General features: G+C 43.5%; 1 protein-coding gene across 2 annotated transcripts; it reads right to left on the minus strand.

Annotated features, from left to right (window-relative positions):
- Positions 1-95: 95 nt before the first annotated feature.
- supt16h (SPT16 homolog, facilitates chromatin remodeling subunit) lies at positions 96-15,896 on the minus strand. 2 transcript variants are annotated; one of them, XM_047602177.1, is made up of 25 exons: positions 15,503-15,896; positions 13,623-13,715; positions 13,360-13,530; positions 11,635-11,787; positions 11,397-11,543; positions 11,041-11,192; positions 9,618-9,790; positions 9,353-9,443; positions 9,190-9,263; positions 8,960-9,072; positions 8,775-8,840; positions 8,405-8,503; positions 8,278-8,289; positions 7,890-8,005; positions 7,456-7,609; positions 6,050-6,177; positions 5,689-5,951; positions 5,489-5,607; positions 4,515-4,753; positions 4,348-4,423; positions 4,098-4,267; positions 3,853-3,982; positions 3,549-3,675; positions 3,281-3,355; positions 96-984 (listed from the first exon to the last, which is right to left on the minus strand). In XM_047602177.1, exons 1-25 carry the CDS (start codon positions 15,566-15,568, stop codon positions 887-889), a joined length of 3,105 nt encoding a protein of 1,034 aa, XP_047458133.1. In that variant the 5' UTR covers positions 15,569-15,896; the 3' UTR covers positions 96-886. The 2 variants fall into 2 exon arrangements, with proteins under 2 accessions (XP_047458133.1, XP_047458141.1); XM_047602185.1 differs by lacking the exon at positions 8,278-8,289 and having other exon boundaries at positions 15,503-15,895.
- Between the last annotated feature and the right edge of the window lie 206 nt (positions 15,897-16,102).

Below are 16,102 nucleotides of genomic sequence, written 5' to 3' on the forward strand. Positions count from 1 at the left end.
GCCACCTGCTGGTATGAAGAGGCATTTATGGTGTCTGTTTAGAAATTCCAGCCCTTTAAATGTTAACGTCTCTCACAGAAAACAGGCCACAGAACTAATGTTGCTTTTAATTTTATTACAAAAACAAAAACAGGTTTTCAGAATTAACAGTACAACACATCATATCTACTCAGAATAAACCAAAAAAAAAAGAGGGGACCAGAGGACAAGTGCGAAGGACAGTGTGTTTGTGTGTGTATGGCGTAATAAACCCCATTATTTATTCTTTTCTTAAAAAAAAGGAAGAAATAATCAGAAAATGTGCATATGTCCCTCCCCTCCCTCAAAAAAAGACAAATATTCCATCTTATTCACACAATTTACCAAACACTGAAGAAAACAAGGAGGCGAATGATGTGTGTTTGTAGGGGAGGGGTCATATGTTTTATATAAAACACTTGGCAGACGATATGTCAAGTCTTTTCTTTTATTATCATCCATTAGTTAAGAAAATTTTTATTAAACAGAAAATAAACTTGCAATAAAAACCCATTTAAACACATGCGCTCGCACACACAGAGACACACACACACACCCACACACACACACAGACTCACCAAACAGAAACCCTGACGGATGGATGGAAATGAAAGAGGAAGGAATGAAGAGGTGGAGGGGGGAAATAAAAAGCTAAAGGATGAAGTGCGACTGAACTGCTGGCTCTTTCCAACATCTCAACGCTACACTTCACGGAGCAACACGAAAATAAAGGGGGGCGTCTATGTACACAACATGTGTCTGAGCATGTGTGAAGTGAGAGCGTCCAAAGAGCCAGTTGGGGTAGAAGGGAGGGGCAGCTAGGTTTGGCAGTATGAGTGTGTGTGCGCGTGTGTGCGTGGGGAGAAATTTAGGACCGCCTCTTCTTCTTGGTGGGTCGGGCTGATGGCTGGGCCTTCCTCTTCCTGTTGGAGGTGTCCTCGTCCTCGTAGTGGCTCTCTTTGTCGGCTGGAGGGAGGAAAAAAGAAGAAGTAGCAGCACATAATCAGTCGCCAGGACTATACACATACACTATGTTGCCAAACATATTTACTCACATGCCTTTACACACATGAACTCAAGTGACATCCCATTTTTAATCCACAGGGTTTAATACGACGTCACCACCTTTTGCAGTAGGGCTGGACGATATGGCAAAAATATATCACGATTTTTTAAAAATAGAAATCATGATTTCTTTAAAATAAAAATCACGATTTCGATTTTATCACGATCGTAAATTGAAAAATGAAAAATAGACAATTTAGTCCAAAGAACCTTTCTTAACCGATTTTATTTTAAATAGTCACAGTTTGCCTGCATGTGCCAACAATCAAGTTTAGGAGACGTGGCATGGCAGTGTTGTATAAGTATTTTCGGTTGGGCAGCTCTTACCGCGGGCCAACTACTACAAGCAGGCGTTGGAACCCCTCGTTTTCTACCGTCTTGAATGGTACCATATCTTTAGATAAAAGATAACTGCTTCTGTTACCTCTTTCTATCGCTTGCTTGACTTGTCATACGGAGTGCCTTTGTTAAATGCCTGTGTTAATGTTGACTGTTTTGGTCTTACACTAGCTGCTGCCTCCGCCTGCAGTGCTGGTGCCGCCGGGCCCCTCGCTGTTTGGCTCTCAGTATATTGTTTGGGATGCTTCCTCTTCAAATGATTGAACAGGTTTGTCGTGCGAACCTGTTCTGTGCACAGAACATTTGCCTGCGCTTCATCAGTTGAGGAAAATCCAAACCAATTCTATATAATGGAAGTGTTTTTTTTTTTAGTGACCAACTCCGTTTGGCTTCACTGCCCCTAATTCGCTATGATTGTTCGGTCAGGTTGGCGACGTAATATGTCTGGTGCGTCGGTGCATCAGCATAGAACTGCAATTTATAGAATGTGCCCTAGACAATCCCACGATCTCTGCAGTTTGACAGATCGTCTTCATTTTGTAATCGTTCACGATTTATCATCGTCATATCGCCCACCCCTACTTTGCAGCTGTAACAACTCAAACTCTTCTGGGAAGGCTTTCCACAAGGTTTAGGAGTGTGTTTATTGTTTGTTGACCATTCTTCCAGAATTCTTCCATTTGTGAGGTCAGACACTGTTGTTGGATGAGAAGGCCTGGCTCACAGTCTTCATCTAATTCATCCCAAAGGTGTTCTATCAGGTTGAGGTCAGGACTCTGTGCAGGTCAGACAAGTTCTTCCACAACAAACTGGCTCATTCATGTCTTTATGGACCTGGCTTTGTGCACTAGTGCACAGTCATGTTGGAACTGGAAGGGTTCATCCCCAAAGTGTTCCCACAAAATTGGGAGCATGGAATTTCCCAAAATCTCTTGGTATGCTGAAGCATTCAGAGTTCCTTTCACTGGAACTAAAGGGCCAAGCCAAGCGCCTCAAAAACAACCCCACACCATAATCCCCCCTCCACCAAACTTCACACTGCATGATGCAGTCAGACAAGTACCGTTCTCCTGGCAACTTAATTGAGACTCGCAACATTTGCTATTGTGTCATTTTTATCATCTAAATGGAGGGAGAAAAGGCAGCATTGGCTCCCGATATCAGCTCAGAAAAAGTGGCTACTGCTCCTGCTCTGTCATTTTACCTGGCCTGACACTTGGTGAACTTGCTGTCATACCCAGTTGCTTCCACTTTGTTATAAAACCACTGGCAATCGAATATTTAGTAGAGGGGAAATTTCACAACTGGACCTGCAGCACAGGTGGCATCCTATCACAGTACCACGCTGGAATTCCCTGAGCTCCTGAGAGCGACACATTCTTTCTCAAATGTTTGTAGAAGCAGTCTGCATGACTAGGAGCTTCATTTTATAAACCTGTGGGCATGGAAGCGATACGTATGGCAATATAGTGTACAAACAATACATATAAACACTTCCCAGTGGGTTTTGCATTTCTTAGTTGGTTCACAGAACAGACTGTATATAAAGATGAATGACACGTCTCCACCTCCTCACATTAGCTTGTAGTTATGCAAATAGTCCCGGATGCTTGGTATCGGTCGTGTGGTGTCGAGGTCCCGCTAACACTTCTGTCAGCCTTAATCACAATAACACCCATGTGAACTGCCAACCAAAACTGGAAGCCAAATTTTTGACTAGCTCAGCAAAGATCATCCGGGCCAATCAAATGAGTTGGACGTGCTTTATGTGGTGACGGATAGAGACGGATAGAGGGCGTGTATGACTGTATCTGTTGGTCTTCTGTCCAAGTGACCAGACCTTTGCAGATATACAAACCTTTTCTGGCTTCTTCCTCCAGCTCATCCCAGTCTTTCCCGCTCTCCTCTTCACTGCCCAGTGACTCGCTGTAATCTGTAACACACAGCACGCAAAAGAGGAGTTCAGATTTTGTCTGTTTGATCCAACAGTTTAAGAAATAGGGAACGATTTGGAGCAGCACAGTGACATTCATGCAAACTGAACTTTAATCTCATATACAGGAAACACTTTGAGAAGCTGAAACTAGAGAGTTGATACTTGGACGTGAAATAACAAAAAGTCATACTAGAGTCCTCTGTCTCTGAGCTGTAATCTTCATCACTGTCCTCCTCTTCTTCCTCCTCTTCATCTGCAGATGGGTTGAATGTTTCATCCTCCATTTCTGACTCTGAGTCTTCCTCTGCGCCGCTTCCCTGAGGCAAAAACAGAACAGAGGAAAATGGATATAATAAAACAGCAATTATTTGCCGTAAATTATGATTGATAGTGGGTTTATTAAGAGAAACTGGAAGGGATTTTAACAAGAAATTAGGCAAGAAAATATGAACAGTAGAATTTAATCTCAGTTTCCAACAGCATTATAAACACACCTCACTCTCCGGGTCCAAGAAAGACCAGCCTCCCTGCTCGAAGAAGCCCTCTGGGTCGTCTACGATGGTCTTCATGATCTTGGTCCAGTTCAGAGACTGGACTCCCTCTGTGTACTTGATGTCACACGAGCTGAGAGAGACAAAGGAGAAACTTGACTGAGATCATTCGTAAAACAGAAAACTTAAAAATGGTGATTGTGACGATCACTGATATTCAAGACACAGATCTGAAGTGAAGGCCTCACTTGAGCCACTCCTTGATGGGGTCCAGGGAGTTGACGGGCACGGCGTTGATCATTGTGACCTTCTTGTTGTAGTCCTTGTAGACGATGACCACGTCAAAGTTCTTCAGGTGGAACTGCACACGCTCAAAGTGGACCAGCTCCACCTCGTCCAGGGTCACCACAAACGGCGGCTGGAGATGGAAAACAATCACTTTTAGAAAAATAATAATCTATCAAAATTAGGCTTCATTTAGTGCATCTACTCACTCACCCATTCAGTAACATTGACAAGGGAACTGGATGTGGGTTGTAGCAGACATGTACTCCTGTAGGGGGCACCCTGGAATCTGGAAACAAAGACGGACAGAGAGCTCATTCAGTTCTACGTTCACATCTTTTACAGTGATGGTCAAAGTGTAAGTGACCTATATAACTCACCCCAGGTCTCTGAAGGGCACCTCAAACTCCAGCTCCTCTTTCGTCAGCGTCTCCACCTTCTCGATGAAGTTCTTGAAGGCCGACTTGAGCTTGTGCCTCATCTCCCGCTCCATCTGCTCGGCGTACAGGTCATCTCGGTCGTGCATGTGTTGATGTTTGCCCAAGTCTGTGGTGATCTCCCCCACTTCCGTGTAGAACTGGACGTCTGTGTGACGCCTTTTTCCAAACATGATGGCGTTCTGGAGGAAAGATGATGGAGGGAGGCCAAGTTAGACACATGCGCTTGATTTAAAGGAATACTCTGGGAGGAATTATGATGAAATGATGAAAATTTGATGAAATATTGTCCATGCAAACTTCAAACTACAACCACTAGACTTAACATAAAGGCTAAATGCTAAAGCTAAAAAAACATGCCCACCAGTCGTTCTGAAACTCTTGTTGTGGATGGAAAAGGAGTGTGATCAAACCTCATGTGTCACCTGAAGTTTAATCATCATTACAACGGTGAATCGAAGGAATATGAAGAGGCTAAATCTGATGCTAATGCTACTGAATGACCAACAGCTAGCAAGAAGGCGTCTGGGGCTGGTCTTCTGCCTATTAACGAGGCATTTGAAAAGATAAAGAAGTTTGACCGTAACACAGACCTTTTGATATGTCTTTATTTTTTTATTGACTGGTAGACTTTATTAATACTTTCGTATTAATTTTGTGTAGTTAAATTATTTGTTTAGGTCATACTACATTGTAGCCTTTCTTACCATCACGTGCGTATATATAGACTATTAAAAAATGTTAACGATACTGGTTTGGAGAAGCAGGAAGTTATCAGTTAGGTAGGAAAAAAAAACAGTTATCATGCATCCCTGATGCTAAGCTAACTGGCTGCTAGCTGTAACTTTACATTCAGAGAACGCGCAAGATACAAAAGACTGAACAAACTCATATCATTAGTAAACTAATGAGCATACCTTGAGGTGGAAGTGCAGGACAATGATCATCTCTCCGTCACACGGCTGGAAGATGGCGTGTTTGATGTTGTTGTAAAGAATGTCCACTTTATCACCGCGGACTGACGTGAAGCGGAAACCTGCGGAGAGAGGGGAGTTTCCATCAAAACACCGTCAACCCTCAGACGTCGAGTTTCCTCGTCTGGTCTCTGCCCCCTCACCATTGGTATGTGCCTCCAGCGAACCCTGCATCCTCTTCTGTGCGATGTTGGGTCTGATGTACAGGTCTTTGAGTTTAGGGTTGCTGCGGTTGAGGTTGATGACCAGAGAGTCTTGCTTGACGATGCCCTCCTTCTCCTTCTCTTCGGCCTCTCGCGTTTTGTAGCGCTTCTGTACCTCCTTGATGATGCGGAAAGCGTTCTGCAGGTTGGTGGAGGGCACCGACGTGTCGCCGGGAGCCTTCAGGTTGGACGCTCGGTACGTGCTGAGGAGAGATGGAAGGTGGAAACAGTTCAAGCTTGAATGAGAGGGAACAAATCCAATGTGCACCCTAATCGGACTGAGCATTTTGGAAATCCTCACATTTCTTTGACAAATGTGGCGTCAGGGTTGGGGAAGATGTTGCCTTCCTGTCGTCCCAGAGAACTGCCGGGGACGTAGAAGTTGATCCTCAGGTAGGTGTAGTCTCCTTCTACAGACATACTGATGTTCTAGACCAAGAACAAGAAAACAATGACACACGGCAGCAAATACACTGTTTTTTCACCCACTCATCAATTTTGAGATTCTTTGCCATTTTGCTTTGTTAACATGTCTTCCATCAAATTAGTTAAAAAAAAAAAAAGGAATAAAAAGTTTAATAGCTAAAAAAAGTGGTCAAAATGCACATTTATGTACACTTTGTCTGTGTTGCGCCTCTAATTTACTGCTAAAAGTCAACTTTCTAAACTGGCTTGTAGCACCGTGAGCCTCGTCTCTACCCTCACATATGAGGCACCGTTGTGAAGCTCAGTTTCTCCTGCATTAGTCTGTCAGATCCAAATATGCTCATATCCTGAAGCTAAACTTGCACTCTTATTGGATGGTGTTGATGTCTGAAAACATGATTCGTTCAAAAGAGCCACGTGACCAGATATTCTGCCAGTCTGTGTTCATCTGCGAGGGCCATTTAGTGGCGTGAAGAAGAAAATTACAGCTCAAATGAGCAAGAAAAGTCAAAGAAAAGAGACATGAAAGAGAGGAGAGGGGAAGTCAGACTCATCCAAGTTCATCTGGCCATAAATTATCTTTGGTAAAAGGAGACAAAGGTGCAGATGATCAGCAATGGATCATCATTCATGTTTCACGCTTAATTTAATCTGATATTTATATATGTTAATATTATTATATGATATGTTTTGATACCAAACTTTCCAGATTTCCAGATCTCCCGGTGTGTGGGTATGGAGGTAATAAAGTTATGTGAGCACTGGTGAAGAAGAAGCAGCTTTGAACTGTAACCCGCATTAAACAAATATCCCAGAGAGTCTGGAGAAGAGCTCTGTTAGAAACCAGGGTTACACTGTTGACATTGGAAATAAGAAGCAGTCTCCTCTCAGACAACGGGGCAGTGGCTGCAGGAGTGGACAGATATTTGTAAGCCAGCATCGCCGGCTCGTCTTGGTTTGTCTCATGTTAGCTGAAGTGTGAGCAGAATCCCCGACTAATGTATGCTTGTAGTTAATGTAATATTTTAAGATGGTGGTAAACTCCTTCCTGCAGAGTGTGTGTAATACTTTATGTCAGTAGACTGCTCCGTCTTGTTTTCTCTCTGTACTTAAATTCCCCATGATCTACCATCTATCGGCCAGTTCTGCACCAAACTGTCTGAAATGTGTTGCCACAGATGTTCAGAGTCATTCTGCACTGCAGATGGATTAGCTGCGCTAAACGTTTTCATCACACTAATCATGACGATGCGTTCACGCGTTCATTTCGACAGCCCTTACCTTGATGGTGGCGATGTGAAACGGCGTGGCGATGCCGAAAACGGGCATGACGACCGTCTCGTACTTCTTGTCGATGAAGATCTTCATTTCCCTGATGTCCTTCTCCCTGGGCATCTGAGACACATTCTTATAGGACACGTTGGATTTTCTGGCCCTGGGAGGAAAAAAAGAGCCTCAGTTAATTAATGACTAGGACATTAATTAAATGTGGGAAAGTGCGGTCACCTCTTTAGGAGTCCTTTAAAAAACACCTTTAAGAAATACACAATCTTGCACTACATCTATAAACTAGATGACCAGTCGCCACCTAGTGTTTCAAAGGTGTAAATACACAATGGACACACCAGTTTACAGGTAGAAATAATTCTCAAGGTGTAACCCCCTATGCTGTGGCTAAATTACACTTTAGTTTCCACTCGTACTCCAGAACTCACTTCTGAATCTGCTGCTCTCCTTTCTGTTCCGTCAGACGACGCTTGGCCTCCTCGTTCAAATGGTTGGCCAGCTCCTTCTGGTGAGCTCGCCTCTTCTCCTCCGCCGTCATCTCGTTCTGAGTTTAACAGAAACACACGAGTGACTACGCAGAGAAGGAACCAGGGGCCGAGATTTGTTTTGTAAGATGTAAAAAACACAACATTCATGCAAAAAAACCAGATGTGTGTTTCAGATGGTGAAAAAAAAACGAACACAATTAAAAAGACACAAAAACGCTAACTGAAAATAAAATTAAAACTTCTTTTCCCTCCCATCAGCAAAATAATTGGTTTTACAATTAAGGCAGTTCAGCCGATGAGATTTTAGAAGAAAACAATGAATACTTACCTTCCCAAGTAGCTGGTAGAGTACAAAGACATTCACACTCTTAGTAATCAACACTAATCATCAAGGAGCAAAAATACACTAATCACCAGTCACATATTTAACAGCAGAGGGAGACGATCACACTTACTCTGGTTCTGTCGGCCAGCAGGGCGGCGCTACGAGCTCCCTTCCCCAGCAGCTCCTCGGCATCGTCGCCATCTTCTTCCTCATCCTCTTCGTCATCGTTCTAAAAAAAAAAAAAAACAAACAAAAGAAAACACCACCTGTTAAACTATGTTTTAATGCAACAAAACACTTCATTTTTCTCGTCGACCTAATTTTCCAACTGCCAGCAGGTGGCAGCAGCCTGTTTGGAACTTTCCTATAACTAACTGTTATAGGTGCTAGTTAGTTTTGTATTTCTGTGCACAAACTACCAGGGTCTCATGAAGTTTTGTGGGAACCACTGGAATGTTCAGATGTCCAATTATTCACAAAAAGCTGAAATAAAAACATACCTTCAAGAAGATTCCCACATTCTTGATCTTCTTCTTCACTGGTGTGAGTATTATGGCTGCCTCCTCCTGTTCAAGGAAGATTTCAGGTTCTTAGAAATATGTTTTTTTTTTCCTCACATAATCAGCTAAAATATTTGTGGTTTGAAGTGACAACAGGCACTTGAAGAAAACCGATAGACTCTCACCTCGTTGATCAGTATTGTGTCGCCAATAAACAAGGCGTACTTCTTCTGCTCTTCTTTCTTTCCGTCTTTATTCAAAAGGTCGGCAAAACCCAAGCTGATGCTCAACACCATGCCTTATGGAGACACATGCAGACTTTGGTTAACATTTCTGTCGCTTTCCCATGAAGTAACGGTTAAAATAAGTAAACAAATAAATTACTTGAATGAATGAGTGAGTTAAACAATGTCACCTTTTTTCAGTTTGTACTGGTTTTTAGCGTTCAAAACCAACGAGCCTTCTCTGAACTCGATGCCCATCGCGAAGCTACGAAAAAAAAAAACAAAAAACAAGACATGAGTGCTGGCACGCCTCTGAAGAATAAGATGAGCTGGAAGGTGTGTGTGTGCAGTTACCCGAGGTTTTTGGTCAGCTTCGATACGAGGTCCGGCTTCTCTTTCTTCACGTACTCCAGGACTGTGTTGTAGGCATCTGAGATTTTTACACCTGTGCACGAGAGACAAATGAAAACATGAAAAATGTTTACGACATTTTTTCTTTTGGTCCACGCCGATTATCATTGGAGCAAAAAAGCAAAACAATTCCTGCTTTTTGCTAGCAGCCAAGCGGCTTGGCCAAGCGACCAAAGCTCCCACACACTCTGCACGTCCCTGAACTCACCGTGCTTGAGCTCTTTCAGGAGCTCTTCCTCCACCTGCAGCAGGAAGTTGTAGTTGTCCTGCATCTCCTGAGAGGGGTCCACCATGAGAGTACGCACCAGGTTGGAGCAGTAGGACTTGTAGCGGATCCCCATGGCACAGGTGATGGCACCGAAGTGCATGTGGTTCTTATCGCTGGTACAGAGAGGGAACAGTAGGATTTATGATATATTCTGCAGTAATACGTATTACCACTAGGGCAGGACAGCTCAGCTATTACTTATTATTATTATTATTATTATTATGCCATTTGTCTTTTTAAGTTTTGTCTATTGTCACACTTAGTTTGACTGTCCTGTAATGTTAATTCTTACAGTTATTTTGTTTTATACACACACATATGGGAAAACTAAAGGAAGCACAACTTGTTATATCTGTACTAAACCTGTGTTTGACTTCCCTATAAAAAATCTTTCAAACAGTGGTTAAATTGACTGCTGTCATTAAAACAAACACCAGGACATCATGATTCCTCTAAGTCTTTGTGCTGGTGTATGTCAGCATCACCCCCCCAAACCCCAGCCTCTCAAAGCCACAACCCTATGGGAAACACTGTACCTAGTATTAGCATGCATCCAGTGGGAATGGGTCATAGCTTATCGTACACAATTTACCATCAAAAACAACCCCCACGATGAGAATTTGCCATCTCGCAATAAAAGAGATAAACACAAGTTGTTGACGTAGGTGTAGTCGATGTCTTCACAGCTGTCGAAAAATGTTTGCGCGCAGACTACAGTTATTACGGTAGCTAGTTGTGCCGCTGTTAACATTACAGATATAGTTTAAATATGAATAAATATGTTAAAATAAATTAAAAAAATTAACTGTCCCCGTCTCTTTATTCAATCTTATTTTTTATTTTGTTATCTCAGAGCTGTAATCGTCTCTGGATTCCAGTTCTGAAATCTGGACGCCTCACAGTAAATTAAATAAAAAACAAACAATAAAACTGCCAACGCATTCAGTCCGTCTGTTCCGTATGATAGATAGGAAAGATTGGCTTAATTGATCAGTCACTACATTTTTCTCCACAACTTCCTGCCTGAACCTGTAGTTAAGCAGCTTATTTGACATATCATCTGATATCATCAGCAGTGTTTGTGTAGCTCTCAACACAGACTGTAGTGACAGACTGAGTCAAAAACATGGAAAGGAATTGGATTATTTCTTATCATGATTTTATCGTTATCGCCAGAATGAAAAAATGTATTGTGATAAACTTTTCAGGGCACGTTACCGATCCATACTTGACACTATTTCCAACAATGCAGCACATTGTCATTTTACGGACACGTTCATTAGGATGAACCACCAAACGAGCCAAACTAATCAACACGGGAAGCGATTTAACATGTGTGTGTGTCTGTGCGGTGATGAGCTACCTGACGACGCTGAACTTGAGGCTGTAGTTGCCTCCGCTCTGGATGATGGGAGGATAACACATCTCCACTGTGGATGGATCTGCGCCGCCCAGGTACTTCTTCTCCTCGATGGCCTTCTCCACCGACTCTGCCAGCTTACTGTGGCGCACTTTCTGTTGAGGGAAAAGTGGCACGTGGTGCACGTCATAAACCGGTAATGCTGCATTCACAAAATGCTGAACATGGAGAAGCACCAGAAAACCCCTTCAAGGCAAGAACAAAACCATCCAAGACTTTTTTGTGTTACCATCTGTGTGAGAATACGAGAAATCCTCGGTTCCAACATGACGACTGAATCCAGCGTTCCCTCTCCTCACCTCATCTGCATCCACAATCTCCATGACCCGCTCCTTGAAGAACTTGGAGTAAACTTCGCTGGTGATGGCTGCTGCCTTCTTCATCAGGTTCAGCTCCCCGTCTTCTTTCACCGCCATCGTGTACGCGACCACGGCACTGATGTCCACCTGCAGGAGGAACACGATGCAGGCTGGAGGACACTCTTCATCTCTGCACACAGGTCTCAGTATATGTGTATGCATATGCACTTGGACTCACTTTCTCCAGCCCCTCGGCCGTGATTGTGTCATTCCAGCTCTTCATGTACTCTCCTGGGAACTTGTCCTTGCTGAACACTCCCACCGTCTTGCCCTCTTTGCTGCCTCTGATCGCCTCGATCATCTTGTCAAAGTTGGCTTTGTTGCTTTCATTCTGAAACGCGAGTGACAGACGGCAAGCGTTTGGATTCAGTCTGACAAAAGGCCGAAGAACAACATACAGTGTAATGCTGATGACTATTTTTTGTGGAAAAGACAAGCTGGCCCGTACAGATTCAAAAAAAAAAACAAAAAAAAAGGAAAATGGTACATTTAAACCTGAGAGCTGCAATGACTTGTTTCCAACATCACAGCGGAAATACGTCATACATGTTGTAGTGTTTATGTCCATCCTCCAATTACGGCACAAATGTTACACTCTTATGTGTACAAAAGAGCAAACAGCGCCATCTAGTTGTTACAGAGCGAGCCAGACTGACGAGGCACAAAGCGCAGATTACGCCAAACAAGCTACACCACATTGAGTGGAAAAGACTGGGATCATTCTTTTGTGCAAGGCACCATCAGATATAAATGTATTGAATTACTTATTTATTTAATAACTGTGCACCAGTACAGCGATCTTAAATAAATCAGTACCTTCACAAACTTGGTCAAACACGTAAAAAAATACAACAAAAGCTGCTGGTTCAGTCAGTGCAATTAGGACAACACCCAACGTCAAATAAATAATGAAGGAGCTGAGACTGTGATTTTTGTTGCTTTAAGTCAGCTGCGTCATACCGCCTCCTTTTTGTTTGTTCAGTTCAACCAACTCAACCCTCGGAACATCATCGAATGTGTTGGCCGAGCTAGTGTGAAAAAGTTCCAGATCACTGATCCATTCGCTCGCTCGCTCCGTTTTGAAAACAATGTGAGGGGTGTTGCTAGCGCGCTACAACTAGCACTAGATGTCACTCAGCGAAAGCCACAGAACCGGACTGAAAGGATCCGCCAATGTGATCTGGTCCATTATCACGATACCCAGCCTAGAATTTTCATCAATATCAGGACCGATACCAGTACTGGATCGGTTCTTCCCTGTAAACAACCTTTAAGAGATGAACGTCTCCAGACAGGACTTTGTATGGGCAGCACTGGTGCACATACAAAGCCCAGAACTTTTAAATAGTGACACAAGTTCTCCTGGTACCTCCCTCTCACATTTCACAGACATGTACCTGATGTTAGCTGGTGATTCTAAACTGGCTGCAGGTTTGTGCGAATGTGAAAAATGACCTTGTACAGGACAAAACAGCTGCACTTCTGATTAAAATCAACACAAGTAACTGACGTTGAGCTTCATTAACACTAATATAATGACAGACACATGCAGTATATAAACAACACAAGTCCTAATTGGTCCGACACTGAATAAATCTGAACTTTTGTTGCACAGTATCCAGAACGAAAAGTAATTGTGTTAAAATCAACGTAATAATAATAATAATGGCAGTTCTGTTCATTATTTAATGGTTTAAAGATTAAATGAAATGGAAAAAAAAATATTGTTGCAGCCCAACTTAAACCTGATTTATACAAAAAAGTGAAATGAATCTAAAAAAAAGAAAGCACTAAACTCGGACTACACACAGGTTCCTCTTTTGGATGAACACATCGAGTCGTTATGAAATCAAGCCTGAGTGACCTCGAACCGTGTGCGAATAATTCCCCAGGCGCGCGTTACCTTTTCCCTGGTGAGCAGGGTGATGGGCGGGACGCCGTTGGCGTTCTCGTTGCCTTTCGTCACCGCCACCTGTTTGAGGAAATCCACCTTCTTCTTGCTGGCGAGGAAGAGGATTTTGGTGTCGCAGAACACCATGATGGTGTCCGTCAGCTCGTAGCCGAACAGCCAGGTCTGAGGGAAAGAGAAAGAGACGACCGATTTTTTACAAACAAAGCTGGAAAAATGACAATGAACTCGTATGGGGAGGTCGTGTCACTTCTCACCTGTATGGCTGTGGATTTGGCGTACACGATTTCTTCATCCACTCCGACGGACACGACGATGGCATCAACTTTGCCGAACTCATCTTCTCCTTTCTGGGAAGCACAGAGATAAAGACATAACATGATAAACTGCAAAACTACACTGAGACTGCGACCTCATCCAGAGTTATGAAGGATTGACTGAAAGAGTGGCAGCATGTCACCACTATCTGCCTGGTTTAAAACTTTTAAGGTTATTCTGAGTGAGCTAGTGGTTAATTTTTCTCCAGAGCTGAAAAACAATCGCTACGGTTTTTGTCCGTTTATTTATTTTTTGATTTGGCTGTGGCGTCCGTTGGTGTGTTGCAGACAGCCACAGCCAACGACGTCCGTGCAACCTGTGCTGTCCGCAGAGAGACCCGAGTTTCCCGTTGAACCTCAGAAGAAGTGATGCCGTGATGGAGCGAAAGTGAGGTTCAGGCCGGCGGTGCCATCTGTGCTCACGGGGAAAGCGAGGTCTTTCACAGGCAAGATGGACAGAATGTGTGCGCTTGTTGGGACCCAGGGGGGAGTGTGTGGTGAGCAGCGTTTTGAAGACACCTGGACCACAGTGCATCTGTGCCCAGCTTTAATACTCTACGGATGGACAGGGACACGCTCCTGAGTGCACGTCCCTCCATCAGCACACAACGTGACAAGATACACACTACTGTCGCCATGCAGCAGTCAAAACAACCTTGGACAATTTTGTCCACAATTGTTTGTATATTCTGTCCATTTTTGCTTTCACTGTTTTCTATTTTACTAGATAATACTTATGTTATATTTTAATTTAATCTTATTTTAGCTATCTTTTACTCGTGTGTTTTCTGAGAATGTTTCTTTTATGTGAAACAAAGCTACTGTGACCAAGCAATTTCCCTTGTGGATCATTAAAGTCTATCCGAGTCCAAGTCTAAACACAAGTTAGCACTTTTGTTAGCGCCACTCAAAGTTGCTGTGTGCAACACTCGGGCTCAGCATGAGCAACCGATGCTGCATCATCTGGCTACACATCAGGGTACATAGTTATAACAGAGTTGCTTTCAACTCCAGCTCCAGTAAACTAGCTGGAACACATTTGTAACATGGAACCGCTTCTTTTGTGTAGGTTGTGGTTCAACAAAAACCAGCACACTCCGCTTCAAACGCCGGGGTGCAGCTTCTGAAGACGAGTCTGGCGTCTGAACGAGTGGCTACGGCGTCAGATAAAGTTACAAAACACATTTGAGAGTGTGAATTAAGTGTTTTGTCGAGGCGGCGGGCACACTGCACATGTCACTAACGGGATGCTGCTGCTGGCGTTATTCAGATGCTAATTAGCGTGCTAACAGCCCTATGTAGCGACGATAGTGGAGGTAAACCTACAGGGACTACGAACACCAATGTCGTCAGCCAAATGTCAAACACTCATAAATATAACTAAGTATAGGTGCGTGACGCAACCAAAACGATGTAATTGTTGAATTAGCAACCGTGTACTCGCGACAGCTTTAGCTGCTTGGCTAGTAAGTTAGCTTGTAGGTAACTAGCCACTAGCTAGCCAGCTAGCGTGGTGAATGGGGTAATAGCGGTGCTAACATGAGGTAGCTAGTCTGTTCACACGATAGCAATGAAGCAATTCCCCCAAACAATTGTGTGTGTGGAGGTTTAGTTCAGATACAGCAACTAAAGCCTGATCGCGGCCTTTCCTCCGTGGCCGTAGCCATGGTGCGGGGTACACCACCGCCGACAACAGTCAACTCGCTCTGGAGAAAAACGCGGCTACCTCAGCCGCTGACATCTTCCAGCAGCCTGCTTCTTTCTCTGGGTGAAATGAGCCACAGCGGCTCGGGCATACGTTTCAGATCGACCCCTTTTACCTTCCAGTTGCTGTATAATCTCTTGATCCGGCGGTAGAACGCTTCCTTGTCCAGGTTTACCGCCATGGCGAGTGCTCTCTGTTGCAAACTCCAGCTCCCCGGCTTCGCTTCGCTTCTCGGCAGGCAGGCAGGCAGGCCGGATGAGGATGATGATGATGATGATGAGTATCAACTAACAACAACGCACTTTCCTTCCACGCCTGCTGAGATTCAAACACCACAACGAGAAGCTGCCGCTGCTTATAATTTCACGGTTCACTGTTATAATTTCACGGCGGAGTCATGCACCATAAACAACCATTATCCATGTAAAATTTTAAATATTATTGAAATGCAATTTAATATCCCCGCCTTCAGCGACAAACGACCACACACATTAACCTGTTATAATGAAATTCACAGCCCCCTTCCCTTTCTCTTGTGCTTCTTTTTTTCTCTCCCTCCCCCTCCGACCATTCACATTTCAGCTTTTAGGAAAGGGAAAAAAACATGATTTAAAGCAATATGGGCAACCTTCCTCGTCGTGTCTAATTAAAATATTTTACAAGATTTGAAAAAAAAATGTTTAAATTACGAGTGAGTTCATTTCACCCTCCTTTT

Source organism: Mugil cephalus, chromosome 1 (assembly GCF_022458985.1).
Source record: "Mugil cephalus isolate CIBA_MC_2020 chromosome 1, CIBA_Mcephalus_1.1, whole genome shotgun sequence".
NCBI lineage: Eukaryota > Metazoa > Chordata > Actinopteri > Mugiliformes > Mugilidae > Mugil > Mugil cephalus.

Bases quoted from the DNA above. Each gene is read 5' to 3' on its own strand.
- supt16h (XM_047602177.1), bottom strand. From the start codon at position 15,568: ATGGCGGTAAACCTGGACAAGGAAGCGTTCTACCGCCGGATCAAGAGA. The intron at 8,841-8,959 runs GTGAGAGTCTAT...TTCCTTGAACAG, and splicing joins ACACAATACTGATCAACGAG to GAGGAGGCAGCCATAATACT. The intron at 3,356-3,548 runs GTATGACTTTTT...TGTGTGTTACAG, and splicing joins CTCAGAGACAGAGGACTCTA to ATTACAGCGAGTCACTGGGC.